Here is a 22,914-nt window from a genome sequence, read left to right as displayed (position 1 = left end):
TTGCTCTACAAAGTACTGACTTTAGGGGTGAATACCCATGCATACTCCAGATTCCTGATTTTTTTTTTCCTTCATCTTATTGTTTGTGTCGCAAAAAATAAAAAAACAATTTGCACCTTTAAAGTGGTAAGCATTTTGTGTCAATCAAATGGTGCTAACCCCCATAAATCCATTTTAATTCCAGCTTGTAACACAACAAAACAGGACAAACATCAAGGGGAATGAATAATTTTGCAAGACACTGTATTTACAGCATCCTTAGTAACTGCTTAGTCATGGTCACAGATGATTTAAATTAGGCTATTTGCTTGTTCTATATTTTGGTAAATAGAACCAACTAGCCAACCAATATGCTCAGAAATCACAGGCAGGTACAAACAAAAGTAATAACTGTGTGAGCAGAATTTAATTAAAAAAAAAAAAAACACCCCACCCACACCACTGATTTCCCTATCTGAGCATTTTGACACTTCTATTTCTAGAGCTACACATTTTTCCAGTAAACAAGAATAAACTCATACAAGTCCACTGCAGGGCATCATGCACCCACATATTAGCAAACTCTTCTATCATGTGTGAATGCGCTGTTGATGTTTTTGGACATGAATCTGTCGAGTAAAACCCTTTCCACACTGTGAGCAATGATATGGCTTCGCTCCTGTGTGAATGCGCTGGTGTTGTCGGAGAGAACTATGAAGAGTAAAACTCTTTCCACACTGAACAGTGATGAGGCTTCTCTCCTGTGTGAATGCGCTGGTGTTCTTGGAGATTAACCTTTTGAAGAAAACTCTTTCCACACTGTGAGCAGTGATGTGGCTTCTCCCCTGTGTGAATGCGCTGGTGTCGTAGGAGAGAAGTCTGATGAGTAAAACTCTTTCCACACTGTGAACAGTGATGTGGCTTCTCCCCTGTGTGAATGCGCTGGTGTTCTTGGAGAGTAACCTTTTGAAGAAAACTCTTTCCACACTGTGAGCAGTGATGTGGCTTCTCCCCTGTGTGAATGCGCTGGTGTCGTAGGAGATGACTCTGATGAGTAAAACTCTTTCCACACTGTGAGCAGTGATGTGGCTTCTCCCCTGTGTGAATGCGCTGGTGTTCTTGGAGATTAAACTTTTGAAGAAAACTCTTTCCACACTGTGAGCAGTGATGTGGCTTCTCCCCTGTGTGAATGCGCTGGTGTCGTAGGAGAGCACTCTTTTGAGTGAAAAGCTTTCCACACTGTGAGCAGTGATGTGGCTGCTCTCCTGTGTGAATGCGCTGGTGTTGTAGGAGAGTACCATGAAGAGTAAAACTCTTTCCACACTGTGAACAGTGATGTGGCTTCTCCCCTGTGTGAATGCGCTGGTGTTCTCGGAGATGACCCTTTTGAATAAAACTCTTTCCACACTGTGAGCAGTGATGAGGCTTCTCTCCTGTGTGAATGCGCTGGTGTTGTTTGAGATCACTCTTTTGAGTAAAACTCTTTCCACACTGTGAACAGTGATATGGCTTCTCCCCTGTGTGAATGCGCTGGTGTCGTAGGAGATTCTTCTTTTGAGTGAAGCGCTTTCCACACCGTGAGCACTGATACGGCTTCTCCCCTGTGTGAATGTGCTTGTGTTCTTGGAGATTAATCTTTTGAGTAAAACCCTTTCCGCACTGTGAGCAATGATACGGCTTCTCTCCTGTGTGAATGCGTTGGTGTTGTTTGAGATCACTCTTTTGAGTAAAACCCTTTCCGCACTGCGAGCAATGATGCGGCTTCTCTCCTGTGTGAATGCGCTGGTGTTGTAGGAGCGTACCATGAAGAGTAAAACTCTTCCCACACTGTGCGCACTGATACGGCTTCTCTCCTGTGTGAATGCGCTGGTGTCGTATGAGAGTACCATGATGAGTAAAACTCATTCCACACTGTGAACAGTGATGTGGCTTCTCTCCTGTGTGAATGCGTTGGTGTTGTTTGAGATTACTCTTTTGAGTAAAACCCTTTCCGCACTGTGAGCAATGATACGGCTTCTCTCCTGTGTGAATGCGCTGGTGTTGTAGGAGAGTACCATGAAGAGTAAAACTCTTCCCACACTGTGCGCACTGATATGGCTTCTCTCCTGTGTGAATGCGCTGGTGTTGTAGGAGAGTACCATGAAGAGTAAAACTCTTCCCACACTGTGAGCACTGATACGGCTTCTCTCCTGTGTGAATGCGCTGATGTCGTATGAGAGTACCATGAAGAGTAAAACTCTTTCCGCACTGTGAGCAGTGATATGGTTTCTCTCCTGTGTGAACTTGTTCATGTTGTTGGAGAGCACTCCGATGACCAAAATTTGTCCCACGTTCTGAGCAATGGTGAATTTCCTTTTGCTCATCATTGTTAGAATTGTCAGAAGTGAGAGTATCAGATGATGTTGGCTGACTACTGGAGCCTTTGGAAGGTAGGTGAAGATCATGTTTATTATCTCCCAATTTGCATGGTTTCAAATACTCTTCATCGTGGCATCTCTGGATGTTTGTGTCTAGGTAAATTTGGGATGCAGAAGAAAAAGGTCATGTTGTGCAGGAAAAGAACTGCAACACAAAAAATATCAAAGTGAACATGAAATGCAACTAGATTATATAATCTAACAACACTATCCCAATGTCAAGGAATGTTTGCGGTTAAGTAAAAACATTTAGGATTCTTTTTTTAGATTTTTTTTGGGCTTTTTCCACCTTTATTGGATAGGACAGTGTACAGACAGGAAATGAGCAGGAGAGAGAGACGGGGAGGGATCGGGAAATGACTTCTGGTCGGAATCGAACCCCGGTCCCCGGATTTACGGCATGGCACCTTATCCAACTGAGCCATGATGCCCCCAAAACACAGAAAAAGTGGATCTGGGAATGGATCTACTTGTCTACAAATTTACAAGGCTCAGGGGCACCAGCATGGACTACAGAGGGCTGTTGGTGACTTCTGTGATGAACATATCTACTTAAGTGACACTTCACTTAACAAATCATACAGTTCATCAAACAGTTACCACTTCTCCAAAGGAAACCCCTGCCATGAAAACAAGTTGGCCGTCAGTATGTGCCATACCAGACAGTCCCCCCAGGATTTCGCAGGCCTTTGTGATTGTTGCGGGCTAAAATGTCTGACGTTGTGGGGGGGGTTCCAAAAAATTGCGATGAAAGTTGCGGTGTTTTTTAGGTTTTTGTTGCGATTACATTGCAGGAGGAAGTGAAAGTTGCAAGAAATTGTTGCGATTTTCTCTTTTTGTGATTAAAATTGAGTGATAAACAACTTTACCAATATAAAAGATTACTAGGACTACAAAAATGCAGAAAAATAGGCTTTACTTATCCAAATGCACCTGTTGGTTCAAAAGTTAAAGTGCATAGAACCTCACAGCACAACATGAAGTTACCTTAAAATATAATATAAATGCCTCAGCTTTCATGTAAGGAAAAAAAGCTATTAATACTAGTACTGTGTGCAGGCAGTCTCTCCTGAAGACTAAATTAAACAATAATTATAAACTAATAAAATAAATGGCTCAGGCTTCATAGAAGGAAAAAAAAAACAATTTGAACAGAATCTCACAGTATGATGCTGAAGCTGCCTAAGCAATGGAAAATAAAATACCATTTTGGCAAAAATGTTGGCATCCATTAATTTCTTGTATTAAATAAAAATAATAATAATTTAAAGGGGTACCAAATATAATATATACAGTTGCTGATGTGACAAAGTAACGTATTCTTAAGTATTCTATCAAATTTATATACTAGAAAACAACGAAATATCTTGGTAATTGTAAATATAATACTTTATACGCTAAACCGCACAAGAGTCGCCATTTTTAAAAGACCGTGACGTCAGCGCTACCCACTGCACTAGCGGAACTCTCCGAAATAGAGATAAGCGTGTAATCATGGCGTCGGGCGCATCAAGTGAAAGCGACAGCTCTGTCGAATCATACGAAGAGATCCCGCAAGACACACTGCAAGCAGGCTATGGCTTAGAAGGGTACCAGTTTGAACCTAGGAGGAGAGGTACTCTTGACTCCGGTGATGAAAGAAGAAAGCTCAGATGACGGCGAGGATGAGACCAGGCCCGGCGCCAGGAACAGTTTACTAAGGGGGCATTTAGAAATCGCAAGGGGGCAAATATTTTTCATATAGCGTGTAGTAGTGATGGCGGTCTGACAATGTGTTTCAAACAATTAACTGCGTCAACCACAAAACCACGGCCCCGAAGGTTGCTTTAGTACGGGAAAATCATGTGACATATTACCAGGGCAGTTGCGCTTTATCAACACCCGTGCCCACCTGTTACCCCTCCCTAGAGCTGTGCAATATATCGTATTTTTATCACGATATCAATATTGGTGTCAAACGATATCAAAATTCATAATATCGATATGAAACGATTTTTTGTCATTTGTCGAAAGGGACGTGCACAATATTTCTACAATGGCAATAAAACAACAATAACATTGACGTGACAGTAAGGTAAAACGAACCCTTCTGTCCCCTAAGGCACACCGTAGCCTTGCATACGTCATCCATTCTACTCCCGCGATATCTCCGCAACAGTAAAAAATCAGTTCTTCTGTTTTCATACGTGTTGGGTGATTTGATATATTGATTTCTTAATATGTTGTTTGATTTGCTTGCTAATAGTTATAATAATACAATTAACATATATTTACGTCATATTTTTGGATGTGGGACTGGGTAATGTAAAAATGGCATCTACGGAAGAAAACAAGCACAACAATATTAGCACATATCCAGCTTGCTAGCTGTGTTAGATGTGTTAAACCGGGTGGATTTAAGTGGAATAACTGCGAGTCGTCCTGTGGTCAAGGCAGCGTTTTAAGGTAAGGCAATTTGGTTATTAATGTTGCCCGCCGCGGCATGTTGGGTTCATTTGATTTTGACTTGTGCATCTGCAGCTAGCATCATGCTTTGAAGTAGGTTCTGCTAAGGACGGGTTTATTGCGCGATGTAGACGGACTCAGATGTAATTACATTGTTTTTAAAATTCCGTGCGCTTAAAACGGTGTCCCCCTGCTAATCATGTAGCCCTAATCATGTGTTGCTTTTACTTTTCTTAATGGCGAGTGAAATATCTCTGCAAATGGTATTTCAATGCTGACATGCCAAAAAGATAGCGGAGTCCACATTTGGAAGATGAAGGAAGAGAAGCCTATTTTCATGTATGTTAATTCTTAAGGACTTGTCTCTATATTGTGCGTGTTTAATGTTGGTGTCTTAACAACACACAAGCTTACGTTGTAGTGTGTGTGTGTGTGTGTGTGAGAGAGAGAGATTTTATCCTTGGCTGGCTACGAGCCAGTGTGGACGTTACGCAGTAATCACTGGTAATACCAGCACTGGCTCCATCCTCTGTGATCGGAAATGTTGAGTGAGGAGAACGTGAGCCTTGTGCAGGCTATAGGACCTATGCAAAGTACGCGCTTGCACAGTAAATAGTTTAAGTAAAAGGCGTTTCAGGGTACAACGGGAAGGGTTGACAGGTAGCCTATGAGGCCTGTACTATAAAAATGTGGCCCGGTGCCTCAGGTGTTGATGATCAGGGCTTTAAAAAAAGGTGTATAAATATCGTTTTAAAAATCGCGATATCGATATTTACTGAAAAAATCGTGATATTGATTTTTTCCAATATCGAGCAGCCCTACCCCTCCCCTCCAATTTTCTCACAGACACGCGTTACAACCGGAAAGATGCCAAACATAAAACAACACACACAAACCTACAGGCAAGTCCTTTAAATTTAAAATACATACAAATAGCTCCGCGGCATGAAAACAAAACGTCAATGCAAGTCTAAGGTACTTGGCTCGGCGGCCAAAATCATAATTTAAAAAAAATCAACAGACCCCGCGGCTGCACCAGTAATAGCCTTCCTGACTCGCACCGAGTCAATGCTAACCACTTAATCCGTGATCCCAGTTTAGGCGTGTAGGGGACAAAACACTCTGAAGTGATGAATTTTCACCCCCGCTGCATGGGGAGTGACGTCAACGACACATATTCTTACGCTATTTGCGCACAAAGTGGACCATATATGAACACATACACCAACATAAACGGAGATAAACTTGGCCTACAAAGAAAGAAAATGGATTCACAATAGGGCTGTAACGATACACCCAACTCACGATTCGATTCGTATCGCGATTTTTGACCCACGATTCGATACGCCCACGATTTTTTTAAAAATGTTTTTTTTAAAGTAGTAAATTTGACTTAACATTTACTTATTTACATTAACTATTTAATAACAAATAATTCAGACCACTGCAGAGAATGAGTAATATGTATGCAAAAATGAACAAATGTATATCCAAAGATTGTTTTATTTCTCAAAATAATACTGTTGAGCTGGAAGCTCTGTTTTTTTCGGTTCTGAAAAAGTCATTTTTCCAAATCGTGTAAATCCGTTAAGATTTTTTTTTGGGGGGGTGGCTCTCTCACTGTCTCACTCTCATAGGGCCAATGATTTTCTGTGATCGCGGAAAACAGATGGAAATTACGGAATTTTTATGGTGAAACATTGCTCGCGTGTCAAAATGTACCTGCCGCAGAAGGCTTCCGCCCAAGCAGACACGCCTTCAGTGTTGCCAGATATTGCTAACGTTTTCCACCCCAAAATATGTTCAAAACCAGCCAAAAAGCACCTAAACCTGCCCAATCTGGCAACACTGCATGCCTTTCCGGTCAAGTGATTGTGATTGGCTTGTGGCACACCTAGCCAGCCAATGAGCTGCTTGTTTACAGATTCGCTCCCCGCGTCGCAACCAGAATGGCGACCGCTTAAAAGAAATGAATGCTCTGCCAGTGGCGAGTGTGGACGTTGCATGACTCGCAGAAGATTGTCGCAGGTCGGCGAAAAAACGACTTACTAATAGATATAAAAAAATAAAAGTAATTTAAGTAAGTTTAAAATGTAATTTAAATAAAAAGTAAAGTATTCATAAATTGAAGTTCGGAAGCGCCTCTGTTTTTGGGCTGAGGAGAAGTTTGAAAGGGTGTACCGCGATTCTGCCTTCTTGTATCGCGATACGGATCGTGGCTCTGCGTATCGCGATTTCGATACGCATATCGTTACAGCCCTAATTCACAATATCGTGATTGAATTCGTTTAATTCGGTGGGGGAAAGACTACTCCTGTAAACTGACTGCATATTGCAGAGACAGTGCACTTGTAAGTGTAGACTACGTGTAAAACCCCCGCCCGCACGACCCCTCCCCTTGTCCTTATCACAGGTCTGTGTGCGCATGGCTGTGTCAGCATTTCACACATACACCCACAATAACAATTAAGAAAAGAATTAAGTGATCTGAGTCTCCGTTGAGGGGGCGGGGCTGTAGCCACGAGGGGGCGACGCCCCCTTTCGCCCCCCACGGCGCCGGGCCTGGATGAGACTGATGCTGACCATGGGCATGGCGAGCGTGGGGCAGAGCGTCTGCGTGCAGGTGACACGGCGTGGTGCTCGTGCGGAAAATGTAACGTGGAGTTGCTCACGAGTCCAGCAGAATTTATTTGCTGCAATGAGATAGGCGCCACCCGTGGACTTGCGAAATCGTCGCAAGAGGCAGAAACAGGTATTTCACACGTGCTATTCCCAACCTCAATGAGCCAACACAACTGGGCACATACATACGTCATGAGTGTTACGCAGAGAAAATGAACGTGCATTCTGATTGGATAAAATTAATATCATGGCGGGCTGTTCAAACGACGGAAATAGTTTGCTCGAGCTACTTTCAAAACACTATAACTTTCCAACCTTAGAACAAAAAAACTTTTGTAAGTCTTGAATAAGGTTCGTTAATGTGTGTTTTATTGTTATATTTACCCTATATATTGCCCTCTGTTCCCCTTTAAAGTGCACACAGTCCTTCACTGTAAACATAACACTTTCAGTAACAGAATTTAAGCCTATATAAACACTAACTCGCACATGCTGCTTCTCTTGAACGTATACACGGAAGTAAGCAGTGTTGCCAGATACTGTTGATGTTTTCGATCCCAAAATATGTTCAAAACCCGCCAAAATGTACTTGAAACCCCACAACTGGGCAGGAAACTGCCCAATCTGGCAACACTGGAAGTAAGGCGGAAGGTAGTTTGTCAACGTCACCTCAAGACGACGCCAACGATTGGTCAAATTTGCGGGAAAGTTGCAGTGATTGGGTATAATTGCAACACCGCCCTGAATTCGTGGGGATTGGTTGAATTTGCATTGAAGTTACAAATCGCAACATCACGAAATCCTGGAGGGTCTGACCAGATTAGAGAAGCTCACAGATCCTGTATCTTACATTATCAGAATAATGCAGTTCTGCAAGCCTCAAAGGAACTACTTCAATGACAATCCTTAATGGCAGCTTTAGCCAGCTTCTGAGGTGCTGAGACCAAAGGGGGGAGAAAAAAAGAGGGAAAAAAAAAAAGGTTTGAAAGCCAAGATACAGGAGCCTCTATCTTGGAATACTGGTAGATTCAATAAGATCCTGGAAAAGCAGCTCAGAGCAGCACTAGCCCAAGGGATTTGAGTGGCCAAAAAGTTTACATACTGATTTATGTACAGACTGTCAAGTTTAATTTGCTTAATAATTTCAATTATACACCAATTTAATAAAATTAGATACTGTGAAATTTTGTGAAACTGTCAAATTATAATAATGGAGTTTATTAAAGAAATAATCCAACATAAATTAAGATGTACAAGACCAGTCATTTAGTTAAAAGAGAAATGCAAGTCTATTAAACAAGGGTCATGCTGCCATTGTTCAGCTGGTGTGCCAGCCAGTTCCATTTGTAACAAGTGACAGCTACGTGACTGATCTGGACTGTCTCAAACTGCAGTGTGCCATATATTCCCTAGTATGTTGCATACGAGCATCAACGCAGCATTGGGGATGGCGCATTGGTATAGGAGACATTTCAGGCTGAGAGTTCACAAAAATGATGAATGAGCCCGAATGTACCCAGACTGTCAAAGAGCAAAAACCTGTCCATCTTCTCCACAAATGTTTCTTGATCCCATCCACAAGTCACTTCAAGAAAACACAGTGCATTTCTTTTTTGTAAACAATTTTTCTTCCTTTCTCACCTGCTGCTACAAGTCTTTTTCAAACAATATTTTTGTTTAAAGACAGGACACAATTTTCTTCCTAGACCTCATCATGACGGGACATGAAACGTTCATACAATCTACAGTATTTTTAAATAACCAGCTTTGAGTTTATTCAGTACCAAGTGGAATTTGTCAAGGGGAAGATGTTGTTTTTCCATCATCAGTAATAGTTTATCTTGTGAGTAAATGACCTAAAGCACACTGGATGGTCTTGCCCAACAATACCCAAGTGAAGTTTTGTTTTTTTGTGACCCATCATACCTGCCTTTATCAAAAAGTACAGGTTATTTATTGGTACCTAGAATAATGGAGACTATAGCTGGGGGTAGCACCTTTTCTTTTTCTGGGGACAGCCATGGCCTAAAGGTTGGCGAAGCAACCTTGGGCCCAAGGGGTTTCCAGTTCGATTCCCTGAAACAGCAGGAAAAATTTGGGGGGAGTGAATAAACAGCACTTTCCCCTCCAAATCATGGCTGAATTGCCCTTGAGCACCTGCTCTCTGGGCACTAGAGCATAGCCGCCCACTGCACTGGTTATGCGTAGTGTGATGGAGTGCCCGTCACTACAGTTGAGTATGTGCTCTGACTGCCATACCAACAAGCCTGTCTCTTTGGTGTTCTGGCAGGTTTGGCACCCCGTAGACCTGGGTTCAAGGCTGGGTGGGGTGACTACTCTCTCGCTTCGCAGAAGTGGGATGGCTTGCTGTGAGACCATTGGAGGTGTGCCCTGTGTGTGAGCCATATGAAGGACCCCCAAGATAGGTGAGCCCTGTGCGAGGGATCCCAGAGATGGGTGAAGCACGAGTGTGTGAGGCACCCTGGTATGGGAGAATTACAGCTGGGGGATGCATGAAGGATACCTGCCTGTACGCCTGCATACGTGAAGTGCATAGGTGTGCCTCCCGAAGGGGAGCGCAGTGGTGATGGAGTGCCCATCACTACAGTTGAGTATGTGCTCCGACTGCCATACCAACGAGCCTGACTCTTAAGTGTTGTGGTCAGGGCGCAGGTTTGGCACCTCGTAGACCTGGGTTCAAGGCTGGGTGGGGTGACTGCTCTCTCGCATCGCTACAGAGCCTAAGGCTTGGGGAGGACATTAACCTCCCATGGAGCAGAAGGGCAAAAGCTCGCTTGATCTTGATTTAATATGAGTACCGACTGTGAAAGCGGGGCCTCACGATCTTTCTGGCTTTTTGGGTTTTAAGCAGGTGGTGTCAGAAAGGTTACCACAGGGATAACTGGCTTGTGGCGGCCAAGCATTCATAGCAACGTCGCTTTTTGATCCTTCGATGTTGGCTCTTCCCATCATTGTGAAGCAGAATTCACCAAGCGTTGGATTGTTCACCTACTAACAGGGAACGTGAGCTGGGTTTAGACTGTCGTGAGATAGGTTAGTTTTACCCTACTGATGTGTTGTTGCAATAGTAATCCTGCTCAGTATGAGAGGAACCGCAGGTTCAGACATTTGGTGCATGTGCTTGGCTGAGGAGCCACTGATGTGAAGCTACCATCTGTGGGATGAACTGAATGCCAGGTTAAGGCGTCCGACGCTGACGCTCATTCGACCCCATAAAAGATGTTGGTTGATATAGACAGCAGGACGGTGGCCATGGAAGTCGGAATCTGCTAAGGAGCGTGTAACAACTCACATGCCGAACTAGCCCTGAAAATCTTTGTCGCAATGTGATTGGCACACTGAAACATGGGTTGGACATGACAGAGCGTATGTGACAATATAAGAGGAAGGAGGAAAAAAAAAAAAAAGATGTATTGCATCACTACAGTATGTTCATTGCTCACTTGTGTGCATGTGTTCACTGCTTCAGATGGGTTGAAGAGTTGGAATTTTGCTGTGTTTCAGTGTACACGTAACAAAATAAAAAAATAAAAGCTTGTTCTTGGAGGGGATCTTGGGAGTTTCTGATTTTATGAGAGCTATGGTCATACTATAATTGTTAGTTCTCATATCTGATGGGATTCCAGTGCCCGATTTGGACAAACACTGACTGTCAGGGTTCCTCCACTTACAAATAGACTGCCTGGCTTTAAAAAAAAAAAAAAAAAAAAAAACACCTGAGTGCTCTGAGAGCACAATATCCCCTACTGGCAACCATGCCATAACTCTGGTAAAATGCGACCGAACTGAACAAAATTGCAACATACATGCCTATTATCGATATATAACAAAGAATCCTGTCAAGTTTCATGAAATTCCTCCAAAAATTGTGAGAGAAGTTGATTTCAAAATGTGAGCACCCTTCCCGAGATGGACATCGCCACGACATAATCCCCCTTCAGGCCTTTCGGCCAGTTGGGGATAAAAACTGTGAAGGAAGTTGATTTCAGAAAGCGAGCACACCTTGATGAAATTGCCAGAGTACAAGCTTGTTAATAATCAAGGCCCTGGTAAAATCTGCCCAAATTAAACGAAATTTCCATATGCATATAACTGTCATAAGGCCTTTTGTCAAGTTTTCTGAAATTCCTCCAAAAACTGAGAGAGGAGTTGATTTCAGAAAGAAAATACACTCATAAAATTGTCAAATTACAATCTAGTTAATCAAGGGTCACAACTCTAGTAAAAATTGACCGAATTTAATGAAATAATAATAATATACATAGTAGCGACATATAACAATGCCTCATCAAGTTTCCTGAAATTCCTCCAAAAATTGTAAGAGGAGTTGATTTCAAATTGTCAAAACTATATAATTTTGTTAAATCAAGGGCTGTAACTCTGGTAAAATGTGACCGAATTTAACGAAATTAGAATACGCGTACTACCGACATATAACAAAGAATCCTGCCAGGTTTCATGAAATTCCTCCAAAAATTGTGAGAGGAGTTGATTTCAGAAGGTGAGCACCCTTCCCGGCGGCACGGTGGTGTAGTGGTTAGCGCTGTCGCTTCACAGCAAGAAGATCCAGGCTCGAGCCCTGTGGCCGGCGAGGGCCTTTCTGTGTAGAGTTTGCATGTTCTCCCCGTGTCCGCGTGGGTTTCCTCCGGGTGCTCCGGTTTCCCCCACAGTCCAAAGACATGCAGGTTAGGTTAACTGGTGACTCTAAATTGACCGTAGGTGTGAATGTGGGTGTGAATGGTTGTCTGTGTCTATGTGTCAGCCCTGTGATGACCTGGCAACTTGTCCAGGGTGTACCCCGCCTTTCGCCCGTAGTCAGCTGGGATAGGCTCCAGCTTGCCTGCGACCCTGTAGAACAGGATAAAGCGGCTAGAGATAATGAGATGAGATTTTTGTAGAATTTAAAGTTAATTTTATTTAAACGTATTGCCAACACCCACTTCAGGAGTAAACCAGAATACACTCACGCCAGTCCACTGCAGAGCATCATGCACCCACACATGAACAAACTCGTTCACACCTAGTGGTAATTTAAGCATAGCCTATTTGCCCATATCTGAAGAAAACCAGTGGCCCCAGAGGAAACCTACACAGACACGGGGAGAATGTGCAAATCTCAACACAGACAATAACCTGAGCTCAGGATCAAATCCACAACCCTGGACCTATGAGGCCATGAAGATGCACCACCGGTTTTCCCCCAAATCTGTATACAGATATTTGGATACCTGACCATCACACCAATAAATGCTTCTTGAGCATCTCATTCCAGATTCATTCCTCTTTGCTCTTCAACTAAGCTCCACTATTCTGCGAGTACTTTCCACTCAAGCATTCATGAGGTCAGGCACTAATGTTGGGTGAGGAGGCCTGGGGTTCAGTTGGCGTTTCACATCGTCCCAAATGTGTTCCGTGGGTTCGAGGTCAGGGTTCTGTGCAGGACATTAGAGTTCTTCCACTCCAACCTTAACACACCATGTCTTCATGGAGCTTGCTTTGTGCACAGGGACACTGTCATGCTGGAACAGGTTCTGGCTTCTTAGTTTCAGTGAAGAGAATTTGTAAAGCAACAGCATGCAAAGACATTCAATTGCATGCTTCCAACTTTATAATAACAGTTTGGAGAAGAACCACACATGGGTGTGATGGTCAGGGGTGCACAAACTTTAGTCATATATTGTAAAGAATCACATCCATGGAGCTTGAAACAAGTGTTATTCTGGAGCGAATGTGGGGTAACTAAATGTATGTATTTAAATAATTTTTTTTCCCTAAATTTTACGTATGATAAACTCTATAAACATGAAAACCATGCAAGATAATTTAGTTGTAATTTGGTTATTAAATTATCTGAAACAGAGGCTACATCCCAAATAACCCACTATTATACTTTCAATGCACTAGATACTGTGTCAGGTAGAATAATCAGTGAGAGTGTTACTGAGCTCCTGATCTCGTACAGAGGTAGTCTTTATTGTCAGGATCTTCCTCTTTAATGGAGAGAACTTCAGGTGGGTTTTCGAGGTCATTTCCATGGTTATAGATGTTCAACTCCAGTGTCTCCTCTTTCTTCACACAGACTCCTGACACTTCAGATGTCCCTCCATCTGAAATCTCAATTTTCACGTCTTCATACAGCTAAAGATCAAACAAGAATAACACTTATTCAGAAAAGACTTCAGATTTCCTTTCTCATTAAGCTATGGTCAGACTACAGCTCGCAATGCTTTGCAATGAGTTATAAATGAAAATGAGGCATTTTGGTTTGACGATATACAGGTGAACTAAAAGTTGTGGTCACACAGCAGGTGGACACTTGACTGTCACGCCTTCGCGCACTTGAGTCTGGTGTAGCTCGAGTAGCCGCACACGCTCACGGAGTGCATTGTGCGCAATCGTGCGACCCAGTCGTCATGAGAAACACCTGATACTGATTTGAGTGCAAATCAGAATGTGCATATAAGGACGCTGTTTTCACAGAGACTTTGCGAATTATTAACATCACTGTCATGTTTGTTTCTAGACGTGATTAAGACTCTGGTTAAATACTCTGCTTTCTGTTTTGGTTTAATTTGTGTTTTGTTGCTCTAACCTTGCCTCACATTTTGTTTTTGTAAATATCACACCTGCTGAAGAACATGCATCCTACACTTACATCCATCTAACTCTGCATACCTGACAAAATACTTCACAAAGTCTCTTTGGAAATGACATCCTCATATGCTTTTGCTGATTATGCTCAAATCAGCATCAGGTGTTTCCCATAATAATTTGGTCCCAAGAGCGCACACAATGGCCTCCGAACGATCCCCAAATGCAAATGCACTTTTTAAGTCTCAGGGAAGGTTAGGCTATGCCATTTAGCCCATGTTTACATTAGACCGTATCAGCGGATCATCAGATTAACGTTTTTAAAACGATTAGTGTGCACACAGCAACACCAATATACGATTTGCGTGCACAAAGCAACACCAATACACGGATACGCTCGGCTCCGCAGGCATCCCGCGCTCCAAATCACTCCGCCCTGAACAGCGAGTGCCCTCTGGAGGGTGCGCACTCCGGCCCTGCGCAGCTCACAGAGCACGCGAGTGAAGTGAACGAGCCACGATTCGGGACTGAGCCGCTGTGTGTATGATCCCAGCGCATATCACTTACCACTTGCAAGTGGAAGGATGGCAAGCCTAAAGACAATCATAACTACACAATGGGCAGTATTTGCATCAGTATTTGCAGTATTTTCATACTTTTATACTCTTTAATGAAAGGTGATACAAGGCGGAAGTCCGCGCCGTTTTTCAGCAGTCGCGTCACATGACCAACGCCAGCGAATCAGGAAGGTGGATGTCACAGTGACGTTGTCCAATGACGACGCCAGCTAGAGCTCAGCACAGCGTATCCGCGTATCTCAATGTTTACACAGCACCGGAGCTGACACGATCTGGATTGAATACGTGGACCCTGGCGGATTCCCGTTTCCCGGCGTTTCCAGGCGGTTTAATGTAAACGGACAGTGCATCCGCAAAGAAAACGAGACAGATACGGTCTAATGTAAACTTGGCCTTAGTTTGCTGAAGAAAACATCGCTACCAAATTTTAATGCAGGCACTGGCATTTTTTGCGACATTTTTGGCCACTCACGAAGCAGAGACACACCAAAATACAACTCGCGAAACTTGAAGAACATTTGCCTTGCATCGCATGATTGGCAGCAATGCTAACAATTTTTCATCGCCAAGTATTCGCAAACCCGTTGCAAGCTGTAGTGTGAGCAGGGCCTTATGCATCATTAGGTTCTGTGTGATTAGCAGGACAGCTTGTAGGCTGGCAGTGAAGCGAGGCAGCAAAATACAAACACCGGTCAAGCTTTAAAGGGCATATCCTGGAGCAATTTAGTGTTTTTTTATATGAAAGTATGTCCCTTTACACACTCATCCAGAAGGGTAATTTTGCACAAGGCCATCTGTCTACAGCAGGAAAAAATAAAATAAAACGCGTCTGGAAAAATCCCAAGGGAGCCTGGAGCCATACTGATCCAGATTCGTGACGTCACGTGCGGATCCACCAGCAGGCTGAGACACAAACACAGGAACACCTAATTTAGAGTATAGTCTCTCTTATTTCTTACCCTGGCAACAGTCAACTTGTGAACTGCCGATTTTCTTGGTCTTTTTCTCGGCTCTGCTTGGTCCTCGGCTTCAAGGGCCTCAGTGGATGCGGCACTTCGCCTTCTGTCAGGGGAGACGAACACGGCTGGCTCCTTTAGTGACGCTGACACAAATGGAGACGGTGTTGCTTTGGGCATTCTAACAGATGGACCTGCGTCTTTTTTCAGATCAAGTTGCTTCTTGAAGCCCATTTCCCACTGCAAATAGTTCTCAAAGTCATCGGGCTTTATGAAGCGAGTGATGCTGTGGTCTGCTGCATGTTGCCAGTTTTTCCGGGTGCCTTGCACGAAGCGCTCCCATTTCTCTCTCATTGTCCGGTCTTTTGGAAACCGATGAGTACTAATCCCATCAAGATTGGTGTTGCTACACCCTCCTATGATACTTCTGTTAACCATTTTAATAATTACGCGATAACATTGAAGAAATTTGCAGAAAACCACCAGGTCATTTTCTCATAAACAAACCAGCGCCGACGTAGGATTCAGAGGGAGGCTTCCCGCACGTGACGTCACGAAAATCAATGTTTGCCGGGAAATCCAAATGCCAAGTTTTTTTCAGAGGCGGACCAATTTGCCTCAAATGGCTTGATTTCAACTGATTTTTTCTGGTATTGCGCAAGGTAAAATAAATAGCACAAAATGCAAAATGTGACAGATATTTGACCAAAGTTTAATATAAAATAAGAGAATTACATTGATCTTGCTCCTGAATTTACCTAAGATGTGCCCTTTAACATCATACTATTATGTTTTGTTTTTACAACACAAATCATTCTTGAGCTTTACCTGTGAGGGATCAGGAGCCTGAGACGTCCTGGAGGAGCACTGTCTGTCTCCTGCTGAACTCATTATAACAGCTCTAAAAAAGATTATTATTGTTATTGTTGTTATTATTATTATTATTATTAACAACAACAACGTGTTTAACATTACGATAAAAATAAAAGCAAGAGGATTATCTAAAACTGTTCATGAACCTTTAAACCTCAACATTAATGCTTTTTATTCTTAAAAAGATAAAAAAATAAAACTACAAAAAACTAGGTTAGCATGGACTAAAGCAAAAAAAAAATTATTTGACTGAAAATTTAAGGATGATTGATGAAATTCTACGGGGGGGGGGGTTATGGGTGGATTTCGATGAAATTCTGAGAATGGTTCACTTAGAACTGATAACTTTATCATCAATTAATTAAAGGATTAATATATTCAATTTATTGTTGAGTGATTCTTCACCATTGTTCGTTTTTGAGATATTCAGCTGTAAAAACAACAAAGCACTGGGGGGTTAAATTCAGCTGCCTTTGGCTACGTTTACATTACGTCGAATCAGCGGATCATCAGATTAACGTTCTTAAAACGATTCGCGTTTACACTAAAACCGTTAGCCGTGCACACAGCAACACCAATACACGGATACGCTCGGCTCCGCAGGCATCCTGCGCTCCAAATCACTCCGCCCTGAACAGCGAGTGCCCTCTGGAGGGTGCGCACTCCGGCCCTGCACAGCTCACACAGCGCGCGAGTGAAGTGCACAAGCCACGATTCGGGACTGAGCCGCTGTGTGTGTGATCCCAGCGCATATCACTTACTACTTGCAAGTGGAAGGATGGCAAGCCTAAAGACAATCATAACTACACAATGGGCAGTATTTGCATCAGTATTTGCAGTATTTTCATACTTTTATACTCTTTAATGAAAGGTGATACAAGGCGGAAGTCCGCGCCGTTTTTCAGCAGTCACGTCACATGACCAACGCCAACGAATCAGGAAGGTGGATGTCACAGTGACGTTGTCCAATGAGACGCCAGCTAGAGCTCAGCACAGCGTATTCGCGTATCTCAATGTTTACACAGCACCGGACCAGATACGATCTAGATTGAATACGTGGACGCTGGCGGATTCCCGTTTCCCGGCTTTTCCAGGTGGTTTAATGTAAACGGACAGTGCATCCGCGAAGAAAACGAGACAGATACGGTCTAATGTAAACGTAGCCTTTGTGATGCACTGTCAGAGTGCCCTTCTACTTGTTAATGGCCTACAAATGACAAAGCATTTGAAGTTTTAAGTGTAAACATTTATTGCTGTATTGCACAGTGCTTTCAACACAATTGTATTGAATTGACCATATTCAAACAATAAACACAACAGTGTAACACAACATTGACGAGGCTACACCTCTGCCTGTGAATCCAAAGTCATCTAACTTCAGGACACCTGATGCCCGTTTCTGGGGGCGGGGTTTTCGTCCAGAAGGCATGGGTTTACCACACAAATGCAAGCGGCTGGAATGTTTAGTTTTTTGCACCATGAACTAAATGTCTTTCCGTTTTCACCTATTTCGTACAGCCAAGCCCACCTCCACTTGTTTTTTACACCTTTATCGATGGCAGACACATCAGTGCCTTCTTTCATGTAAAGCGCATCCATGCTGCCAAAACCGAAAGCAGAATGACATGCTCCTCTATGCTCGACGTCAATATAGAAAAAAGTTTGGATCTTTGCTTAAATTAAAATTGGGGTTTGACCTTACTTTGTGTTGAATGCGACTTCAAAAACAATTCAAGATTTTATTAAGAGAAATATTGTGGCCAACATGAGTGTTAAGTTACCTAAAAGATCGCGTGAAGTTGGCTGCTATCTACTTTGCGTTCGTTCTCATTTTCCTCCATCATTTCATAGGCCAGAAACAGATGCTTTGACGTAATTTAACTTAGTAGGCTATGATTATTATTTAACCGTAGTCTTCTAGACATTTTGACTGTTTGGGGCATTGAACGCTGGTGTATGATTTTCAGGGAATAAAGTTTAGCGCATGTCGGAACATCATTGCGCTCGCAGCCTCCAACTCCTCAAACATCCTTTAAATTGTGATATAATGTAGGCTATAAGGCACGGTTCTAACATACCTTACACATTGGCCTAACGAAAATAATTGTTGGGGCGTCTGCTGATTTGTTAGCTATAAATTTAGGTCTAATTACTTCTGACAGTCTGCAAGCATTGCACCGTCGGGTCTTCAAGTCTGGCTGAAGCAGAGAAGCGGGCTTTCCGGGGTTTATTTTTTCGTGTTTTTTTTTTTTTTTTTAACATGCTCCATTTCTATATGTCCAAGTTTGAACTGAGTCATTTTGGCAAGATTTAATTTAATACAAAACAGAAATGGTCAGACACAAGCACGCCAAGCACATGGGAATGTATTTTGCCAATTTTGACAGCGCATGTTTTTTTACACTACGTTCAGACTGCAACCTGAAACGACCCATATCCGATTTGTTGTGAAATCCGATTTTTTTGTTAGGCTGTTCACGTTACCAATTATATGAGACTTGTATGCAATCTCCAATATGAACGGAAAACGACCCAAAAGTGTCCCGTGTGCGCAAATTGACACGTAATAAGCACATCTACCTAATACGTAAACAAAAAAAAAGCGCACTCTTCAAGTTTAATGATTTTCTTTTTTTGTTTGTTTGTTTAATTATCTGGTTAGTGTTAAAGTGTGAGGTCTCGTGTGTGTTTTTGTTTCTGAACTGAAATGAAAACGTGTAGCCTGGTAACAAGGGTTGACTCCTAAATGTCTCTAATTTCTATATAAGTGCACTACATGTTACTAGGAAGTAATGGATTTTTAAACTCTATATAGTGCACTCGAGCTTCAGTAGGCAGTCATTTGGGATACGGCCGCTGTATTACCAAAAACTTAATTCAGGCTTAATAATTTGCACATATTTATTTCATCATATTAATAAACTTTTTCTACATTTTTATAAATATTTATTTAGATTGTTTATAGCCAGCTGAATTCTGCAACTTCTCTCAGCGCTGGCTCAAGGTGCAGAAACACCAGTGCAGTTTGCTATGGAGATGAGGCGAGACCTGGCGATGTGGTACAGGATGGTTTAAGTTATAAATCAGTTATAGAAACTGTTTTATTTAATCAGGCTAACAGATAAACATCCAGGTCCCTACCAAATCCACCATTAGCTTGATCAATTCTATAAAAGTCTATTTAAATTCTGAAAACTGTACAAATGTTGTTGTTTTCCACCAAAGAGGCGGGATTAGCCAACGCAGAATAGTGACGTTTGTCTCTTGTTGATGACGTGTAGGTCGCATGAACGCGACCTGTCCGGTCAGACTGCAGTCGCATGTGAAAATATCGGATATGCATCGGATTTAGGACCACATATCCAAGCGGCCTGGGTCGCATGTGAAAAAATCGGATCGGTGTTGTTCAGATTGTCAATAACAAATCGGATACAGGTCGCATATGGGCAAAAAAATCGGATATGGGTCGTTTCAGGGTGCAGTCTGAACGTAGTCTAACGCTACGTTCACACTGCAAGGCTTAATGCTCAATTCCGATTTTTTTGTGAAGTCCGATTTTTTTGTGAGGTCGTTCACATTAACAAATATATGCGACTTGTATGTGATCCTCAGTATGAACGAAAAGCGACCTAAAAGTGTTCCGCATGCGCATTGCAGGATACGACGACGTCACACGCAGTGAGCATGGCCAGTGTTTACAGAAGTAAAACCGCCCGGTTGCGGTATGACCCATCCAATCTAGCTTGAATAGCTGTATCCCCCCAAATGGAAATCAGCTCCCTAACCTCTGCGTCCTTCCATTGAGAAGATTCAGAACCTTCACAGCCCGAAGCGTCCCTCGCATTGATGTCATGCGCAGGGGCGCAGATACGTTTTTTGAACTGGGGGGGACAAAAAACAGGGGGGGACAAAGCTGCCAGCAAACCAACCCCAACCCCGATATGCCTGTCAAACTTGTTGTGGGTTACCATAGCAACCAAGCTCGAGCTCGCAACCTGTGCAGTCTGCGCAGCTCAACCAACCGAATATCAGTCTTTGTTTTGTTTTATGTGAGTTGTTGCAACTATGTATATACTGCTGTGCACCTCAATAAACCGAATGGTAATTAGTCTTTTGATTTTTCCGTGAGGTTTGCCTTATGCAAAGAAAGACAGCATAGACGTTTTTTCCTCCCTATCAGTGGGGGGGACCGAACGAGGTGAATTTAAATCTGGGTGGGACGAGTCCCCCCCCTCTATCTGCGCCCGTGATTATGCACCATGTTGTTGTAACTTTTTTTGAGAGACCCGCCGCCTACTTCAGCGCAGAATAGTGACGTTTGTGGCTTGTTGATGACGTGTAAGTCGGATGAATGCGACCTGGCGGTTCAGACTGAAGTCGCATATGAAAAGAGCGGATAGGAATCGGAATTAGCACCACATATCCAAACGGCCTGGGTCGGATTTGAAAAAATCGGATCTGTGTCGTTCATATTGTCACTAAAAGATCGGATACAGGTCACATATGGGCGAAAAGATCGGATTTGAGTCACTTCAGCCTGCAGTGTGAACGTAGCCTTAAATGCCGCACCGTCGACAGCGAACGTTTAAACATGATCAAACATAGGAAATGAACGACACAAAGCATGGCTCAAAAACAAAAAAGTTAAATAAACCCTGCTGATAGTTGATGGTGTTGCAACACATCAGTGTTATAACCCAACCTCTACCCAACCACCCGTCATTTTAATTCTCCTCGGATCAGCACCGACCTCACATTTGGCCTTGGGAGAGTTCAGTTGACGGAAAACTTTAATCCATGGGTTAGTTAACTACATGTATGTGCATTGTTTTTATCTTAATTAGTGCAGACTACTCGTGAAGAGTGATTTTGAACAAAACATTATTTCAATAGGCTCCAGCTTGCCTGCGACCCTGTAGAACAGGATAAAGCGGCTAGAGATAATGAGATAATCACAAACAGGTTAAACACACTCGGCCTCACAGCGTCATTTTAACTTACCTCAGGGTTTAAAGCACAACGAATCTTCAGACATAGCCAAATTAATGAACCTGTATTTTTAACTGCATCAGATATAACCTACACTGGAAATATTTAATGTAATATTATCTTAAGATGTTCCAGCAAGAAACATAGAGACCTTTTCTTCTCCAATGTGTTCTGCGGTTGGAGAAGCAGCAACTAGACGCTTTACCGCCACCACCTGGTCTGGAGTGGCGTAGCAAATACTAACTGAAACGAGATCCCGGCCATCATAGACATATAAACAGACGCCGCTCAGAGGTGTGACCAGAATGGCATGTGTGGGTGGGCAGTTAGCTCATCTGGGGGGGGGCAGAAAACAATACCTGAAAAATCAGTGGAAAACCACTACTACAATTACTAGACCTAATAGTCCAATAATAATAATAATAATGATGATAATAGTAATAATTCAATTCGGTAATCAAAATATGGTCACACTAGCATAAATCATGACCGTCAATTTTGTTAACAGTGTGGAATTTTTTTATGAAGTTTTTTTGTTTGTTTGTTTGTTTTTTGTTTTTTTTTGTAAAGAAAAAAAAACTAAACTAACTTTTTTTGAAAAGCCTGGCTATGCTGAATGGAAATTTAAATGTTGACATTGAAAATGTTGGGATGCACCATCTACTGGTCTTCATGAATAGCTGACCTTTGACCTGGACCATTATCTACAGTACAAGTCTGCGGTTACACTTAGCAAATTCTGAAACAAATTCATTCATGTCTAGATTTTCTGTGATTTCCTTCTCATGTGCCAGAATGACTAAATTTTTCTTCCTTGAATGCATTGTTCTGCGTAGTGGAGTGAGGATGCGGTTCAAGGTGGAGAAAGAGCTTTCGCATGCAGCTGAAGACACGCCAATGACAAGTGCTGTGACATATATTGAATGCAATATGGGGAAGGCCTCTTTGTACTGCTGAATGCATTTGCATGCTTCAGAGAGGTTAGCATCAGTTGACAATTTATTGAGCAACATTGCTTTTGCCATAGAAATTTCATTTTGCAAGCTTATGCTGTTAAGCTCTGTGCCTGCAAGCACCTGAAGTGGTTTCAGGAGAGAGGGCTCAAGAAAGGACTTTGATTTTGGCAGGAGAAATGATGTGGACCTCATCAGTTCAACATTTTTCTGAGAGAATCTTGTCTCCATCTCTACAATAGCTCTGTCAAAAATGTTTAACATGGCTCTTTTAAAAGTTTGATTAGGAGCTATTTGGTCATCAGAATGCCCAAGTGTTGACAAGACAACGCTATCACCAAGCTGTGAATTAACTTTGCGTTTTCTTTTAGGTGGGGGCGAATTGGTAGGCCTACTTCCACCCTGAGAGAAATGCTCCTGCCAGAATGAGTCACTCCTCATCTCCTTCAGAGTAGCCAGTGAAGCTGTCACCACCTCCCCAGCAGTGCAC

At 42.6% G+C, this 22,914-nt stretch overlaps 1 protein-coding gene across 1 annotated transcript; it reads right to left on the bottom strand.

Annotated features, from left to right (window-relative positions):
* Nucleotides 1-384: 384 nt before the first annotated feature.
* On the bottom strand, nucleotides 385-21,652 carry LOC132890968 (zinc finger protein 260-like). The gene is given in 5 exon segments (XM_060928381.1): nucleotides 385-720; nucleotides 722-2,489; nucleotides 13,445-13,622; nucleotides 16,438-16,510; nucleotides 21,484-21,652. Coding segments are annotated over 4 exon segments (2,160 nt in total). The 5' UTR covers nucleotides 16,501-16,510; nucleotides 21,484-21,652; the 3' UTR covers nucleotides 385-569.
* Nucleotides 21,653-22,914: the final 1,262 nt, after the last annotated feature.

Source organism: Neoarius graeffei, chromosome 8 (genome assembly GCF_027579695.1).
Source record: "Neoarius graeffei isolate fNeoGra1 chromosome 8, fNeoGra1.pri, whole genome shotgun sequence".
Lineage (NCBI taxonomy): Eukaryota > Metazoa > Chordata > Actinopteri > Siluriformes > Ariidae > Neoarius > Neoarius graeffei.
The sequence above is the reverse complement of the archived record's forward strand: the minus strand, read 5'-3'. Positions and strand labels throughout refer to the sequence as shown.